This window comes from Myotis yumanensis, unplaced genomic scaffold, assembly GCF_028538775.1.
Source record: "Myotis yumanensis isolate MYYU_CA2020_CCGP unplaced genomic scaffold, mMyoYum1.0.hap1 SCAF_19, whole genome shotgun sequence".
In the NCBI taxonomy this organism is placed as follows: Eukaryota; Metazoa; Chordata; class Mammalia; order Chiroptera; family Vespertilionidae; genus Myotis; species Myotis yumanensis.
In genome coordinates this window covers 6,370,950-6,377,022 of record NW_027223770.1, presented here as the reverse complement: position 1 = coordinate 6,377,022, position 6,073 = coordinate 6,370,950, and the positions used below count along the sequence as shown (strand labels likewise).

Below are 6,073 nucleotides of genomic sequence, written 5' to 3'. Positions count from 1 at the left end.
CTTACCTGGGGCGGTCACCTCCCCCCGCGGTGCCAGGTCTACATCGCTGCCATGGACGCTGGGGACCAACTGCTGGGCCCTGCTGCTGCCCCATCCTGCCAGGAGGGGCCACAGCACCCCAGCCTGAGCCCTGCCATCAGTGCCCAGCACCATGAGGCCAGCTCGGGCCCCTGCAGCCGCACAGGCTCCAAATGTGCGGCCACGACGCTGAGGAAGCCCACAGCCAAGTTCCCAGTCCCGGGAGCAAGGAGCTGCCTCCTGACTTAATTCCCAGCACTTCTGCAGGGAAAAACAGCAGACACGTTACCAAAATGAACCCAACAGGGAGAAAAGTCCCCTTGAACCAGCCTTCGACCACGACTCAGCTGCTTGCTCCTGTCTCCGCTGTGCCAGCCAATGGCTGGCCACTCGTGTGGGCAAGGGACAGACAGGAGCCTTGTTCATTAACAAACCCTGTTCCTTTTTTATTGGAGATAAAAACAGTAAAGTCCCACACACCATGCCCTGTCCTGGGGGCGGGATGACCTGCGGCCGCAGGCCCTGGCCCGGCTGCTCAGGCCTCAGGGGGCTGCTCGGCCTCGGGGGGGGGGGGGGGGGGGGGGGGGGGCTGCGCGGTGCAAAGTGCGGGCTCCGCGGGGAGCGCTCAGTGGCAGAGGGCCATGGTCTCCATGTTAAGGAAGCGGACGTGCATCTTGGTCTCGATGTCGATCCCCTGCCAGATCTGAAATGCACGGAGCGGAGCGGCGTGAGGGCCTCACACCGACCCAGGTGAGTCCTGAACCATCCCCCCACCCCACCTCCCTCTGCTGGCCTCAGAGATGTGCCCGCGGGACAACCAGCTGAGCCACCACAGGGAGCTGCCGCTCTGTGCTGGGGAGCTTGCCTCTGGCATTCGTGTTCTCTGAGGTGTCACCGCAGGTGGTGACTGAGTCCCGAACCCACACTCCCATCCTCCACCGCCTCAGGCTCCGAGTCCCCAGTAAAATGCCGAGACCACCCCCTGTCCCCCCATAGCACAGAAGACTGGGGTGTGGGGTGTCGAGTCATCAGAAGCGTTTTATAAACGTTAGGGCTCTGCAGTTGTGAGGTTTCAGTAAGCCTTCATCATTCATTAAAAGGTGACAACAGTCTGGCCTTTATAACCATGCACGTTCTACACAGACAAGCTCAAAGGAAACGTCATTTCCACCCAAAGACCAGGGCCGTGGCCACATACCTGGTGCTGGAGACGCAGTCCCAGTAAGGCCTGGCCGGGCTCTGCCAGACCCTCCCCCCCCTCCCCCCCCCCCCCCCCCCCCCCCCCCGAGTCCCACACCAGCTGGGTGCTCGCCAGCTCCTCAGCCACACAGTCCCCGCCCCCCCCCCCCCCCCACTCCCCCAAGAGGGCCCCAAACGGAGCGAGGGCGGGAGGGATGCTAACAGCACGGAGGGATGTGGTGGGCGGTGACTTCTCACGGGCTCCCTGATTGTGTAAGAACGTCAAGCTCTCAAGCTGTCACCACAGCGTCTCCAGGGACAGCCGGGGGCTGGAAACGGGGAAGCCAAAGCCACAGGGAGGCCTTGGTGCGTTTCTTGCCACTGTCACACGCACGATGCCCATACGCTTCCCCGGCCCTGCAGCTGGCCTGGGTGTGGGGTGAGGACCAGAGGAAACACCAGGTCCACGGGAGGCTCTGGCCCTCGCTGGGTGAACAAAACGTTCCCAGGAAAGTTACCTGGGCACCAGGACGGTTCCTGCTAAAGGCAGGTGGCAGTGGGGTCACCAAGGAAGCTGTGGAGCTCGGGGTGGGGAGGCACTAGCCGAGCAAGAAAGGCCCACCAGGCTGGAGGCATGGCGGTGGCCAGCCTTCGGGGAGGAAGCTGGCTTCTCCGGCAAAAAGGAAAGGCATCCCACCTTCGCCTGCCCAGCCCCGGGTGGTGCCCTGGGAAGGCGAAGGAGACCACGGGCCTCCTCGCGGCCTTTGGGCCGGGCATGGGCTAGTGACAGGCCAGGTCAGGGCTGCAGACAGGAGCAGGGCTGGCCCCGCTCCATGCACAGTCCCCCCGACTTTTCTCTTCCTCAACGCCCAGAAAGGCCTTGGCAACCCCGATGCTGGGGTGCTCGGGGCCAAAGAGCCAGTCAGAGGGCGGGGGGCCTCATCTCCCTGCAACGGGGGTATCTCCTGCCAGAGCCACGAGGGGTCCCAGCTCCCAACTGGGAGTCCTGTGTAGCAGGAAGGATGAGCAAGGCCTGAGTGTCCACTAGGGGGAGCGGGGAGCCCGCCAGGGAGGCCGGAGGAGCGCAGCCGCCCGCAGGCGCAGGCGGGAAAGCCAGGGCAGGACCACGCAGGGTCGGTCCGCATCTGCACAGACACCCGGAGCCCTGCTTCCCGCTGCGCGCTGGCACTGCTTCTGAGAAGGGCGAGGGGCACTGCACCCTCTGTACCCTCCAAATGTTCTGGCCACACGGGAATATGACTTTCAATAGGAAGCAAGTAAAACCAGTTTAAATTGTTCTAACGCCACGCCCAGGCTCGACCCTTTCCACGGAGATGCTAGTCTCCTCACCAGCTGGCTCCCCCTCGAGTCCCACCTCGGCCACACCCAGGACTCTCCTCACACACCGCCCCTCCCTCCGCCCCCAGACACGCACCTTCAGGAAGTCGTCGAAGGTGATGCCCTCGTACACCTGGTCAGGCTCCTGGGGACAGAGCACAGGCAGGGTGAGTGGCTTCCACCGGAGGCTCAGGAGGCTCTGCCCCTCTCCCCTGCACGCACACGCACATGCACACACACACATGGTGGGGCCTGTTTAGGTCAAGTCACAGAGGGTCATTCTGCATTATTTGTCTCCGGCTCAAGGCCAGTCACCCTGAATCCGACGGCCCCTTCACTAGCTGGAGGGCGGGAGGGCAGGCGGTTGGGGACCCTGTGGACGAGGGTAGAGAAGGAGGCGGGGTGGGCACAGAGGCACGGGCCCTCCTACCCCACCGGCCCCCTCTGCCAGGCCCCAGCGGGATACCAATGACACACACTTCTTGGTCCTGCCTCAGCGCCCAGCATCGATAAGAACCAGTTCTAGGCGGATCCGAGCTCAGGCCACTGGGGAAAGGAGCAGGGGGGCGAAGGGCTGGCCTGTGTGCCCAGTGAGTCACCATGATAGCGCCTGGCGGCGACCTCACCTGCCCCGTCACTGGCGGTGCTGGCCTCCCGCTGTGACCCTGCTGGGGGCACAGGGGCCTCATGGGATGGCAACTGAGCTCCTGTCCCTTCCGCTGCTGCTCTCAGCTCTGGCTCAAGGGCCCCCGGACACCTCCCCAGCCCCTTAGTGACAGGACAGCCCGGCCAGCGTCCCAGATGCCCAGCCACATAAACGTCACTTGTCCATGGGACTGACCACCGAGCGGCCATTAGAAAAGGGCGAGCTATACCCGCCGATAGGGAAACGCCGTCAAGGCACGTACACAGTGGAACAAACCAGCACAAGCGGGAGCAGCAGGATGTCTGTGGACCCTCTGCCCAGCTCAGCAGACCCCCCTGCTGCCACACGGGGGCGGCACAGAGAGGAGAAGCCAGGCAGTTAACTCCGCAGAGGGACGCAGAAAGCCGGCCAGCAGGGGGCATGGCGTGGACCTGCCTTGTTCCCTCAGGGAGCAGGACGAGTTGGAGGGAGAAGGCCAAGGAGAGACGCTTCTCTCGGGACCTCCCTGGAGGCTGTCCCGTGTGTCTTTAAGGAAGTCTGCGACGTGCCAGGCACTGTCCTGAGCGCTCACCACGGCTGTTCCACTAACACTGACTGTGCAGCCTCGCAGCAGCCTCCGAGGCAGGCCTGCCCACACCACTTAGAGGGAAGGCCCCGGGCAGGGGCCAGGCCGCTAGTCCTGCGGACAGGGCTCTCCCTCTGGTTTCTTCATTGTACTTGGCATACATTTTTTTAAATGTTATAAATGCAACCAGTCCTCAGATGCCTGTCATGGGCCCAGCGACAAGTGGCTGTGCTGTCCCTACGGGCAAGCCCAGTGCCCGGGGCAGCGAGGAGAGCCAAGTACAGACAAGGCCCCCCTGGCCCGGGCCCGGGGCTGCAGGGCACCCCTGGAAGGAAGGAGAGAGAGGGGATCGGGGAACACCCCAGGCCGAGCCCCCAGCCGAGCAGCGCCCCTCTGGAGCCACAAGAAGCCTCCCAGAGAGAGCACTCAGAGCGAAGCCGTTGCCGTCAGAGACAGGCCTTGACGTCCATAGAAGGGGTGCTGGATCCTCAGTGTGGGGTGGCAGCATGGGCACCCTCAGCGTCCTCAGAGGCGGCGGCATTGAAACGCACGCAGCTCGTCTGCTCCTCCGGCCCACGCCGCCACGAAAATGTGACGAGCACGCGGAGGATCCTACGTAGACGGCGCTGGGGACACGGCCGGGAAGCCGCGCTCGACATGCCCGCTTCGGAGGTTGTGCAGGGTTGGTGCCCGTCAGCAGCTGCGAGCCACGTTTACTACGGCAAGTGGAGGAGGCTCGCCAGCTGGGGCGGGAGGGCCGGGAGCGGCTTACAGGCGGCGCGTGCGGTGACATCACATGGGAACTGGGCCCGACAGCCGGTGGGCATCCCTGCGCTCCCCGCTGAGGTCACCAGCCTCTGTGGCAGTTAAGTTGCTGAGTGGGGTGGTTTCTCGGAAGCCAGCGCCTGCCCTGTGCCCACGCAGCAGGCAGATAAAATACAGGCCAATAAACCCCCCCACCGCACCCCCGGGGCCGGCCTGGCCTGCTGTGGCCCCTGGGCTCAGGCTTGGGGCACAAATAGCAGATCCAACAGGAAAACAGCGCCCCCTCCACACACACACACACGCAGGCTGTGAACCCTCAGCCACAGGCGTGCACAGCGGAGCTGACATAAACACAGGAGCAGGGCGGGGACGGCCCAGCAGGACCCCGACACCCGGGGAACGGTCCATGGAGACGGCCCCGCGCCTGCCACGAGGTCCCCGGGGGCTCGAGCTGCAGTGTCAGGCTGGCCCACCAGCCCCAGCGTCCCGCCCCAACCGCGCCCACCCCCCCACCCCCCCCACCCCCCCCGCCAAGTGAGCCTACTAAGCACAGCCAAGATCATGGCCCCAAATTCTGGGAGCTCCGTTTCCCTGAGCCTCGGTCCCCACCAGTAAAAACGAGGCTAAGAATCAATACGACGGCGTATGTGAAGGGCCTCGCACAGTGGCCGCACATGCTGTGGTCGCCCTCGGAGAGGGGCCTCCACACCCAGAGAGCAGCGTGAACGCGGGCAGTGGCCGCATCACTGAGCATTTATCCCTGTGGCCCTCAGATCCAATGGCTCTTCGCTGGGGACGATTCCTCCCCTCTCCCCACCACCCCTCTCCCCACCATCCCTCTCCCCAGGGGCATTTGGCAACGTCTGGAGACATTTTGGTTGTCATAACTGGGAAGGTGCGGCTGGCACCCGGGTGCGTGGAGGCCCAGGAGACTGCCGCCCGGGCTACATGTCAAACGCGGGGTGGGGGAGCCGGCTCCAACCCGCCCAGCTCATCACAGGCTGACCTGCAGCCCTGAGAAGTGGCCCGGCCTGGCTACACCAGTGGGACCCGGCCAAGCTCAGGTGGCTCCTGCTCTGTGCTCGTGCCCGTGGGTCCTCCCCGACCCCAGCTCTGCCCGCCTGTCCTGAGCAGTGGAGGCCTGCCACTGCCCCGCACCCCCCCCCCCCCCACACACACACACACAGCTCCTCAGGGCTCCCTGTGAGGGAGGCGGAGGGAGCCCGGGGCCCTGCCCCCCTAATCTTCCCAGAGAGAGCTCCCTGTGAGCCCTGCCTCAGGGCCTCAAATCCCCTCTGAGCCACGCAGGACAGACACAGTAAAGCGAGCCTACGCTCCACACCGCCCGGCCCTGCCACGGTGCCAGGTGCTGCCGGTCACTTCAGAGGCTACCAGCTGGTCTACAGGCCCCACAGCCGCAGCCCCGGCAGATCACTCACCATCTGCCCCATGCAGACGCTGGCCGCCTCCATCATGGCCCCGTCGGCGATGGAGCGGGCCGAGTCCTTCTCGATGTGCGGGTTCCCCGAGAGCAGCTCCTCCACCACCTGCCGGCGGGCATA

At 64.8% G+C, this 6,073-nt stretch overlaps 1 protein-coding gene across 2 annotated transcripts in view; it reads right to left on the bottom strand.

The window, feature by feature from the left end:
* Positions 1–5: 5 nt before the first annotated feature.
* Positions 6–6,073, bottom strand: part of TESC (tescalcin) — a 50,075-nt gene continuing 44,007 nt past the window's right edge. For both annotated transcript variants that reach the window (XM_070399755.1, XM_070399756.1), the window contains exons 6-8: positions 5,951–6,058; positions 2,633–2,680; positions 6–721 (exon numbers count right to left, since the gene is read on the bottom strand). In XM_070399755.1, the coding sequence (XP_070255856.1) occupies positions 644–721; positions 2,633–2,680; positions 5,951–6,058 (234 nt within the window). In that variant the 3' untranslated portion in view covers positions 6–643. The remainder of the gene's footprint in view (positions 722–2,632; positions 2,681–5,950; positions 6,059–6,073) is intronic.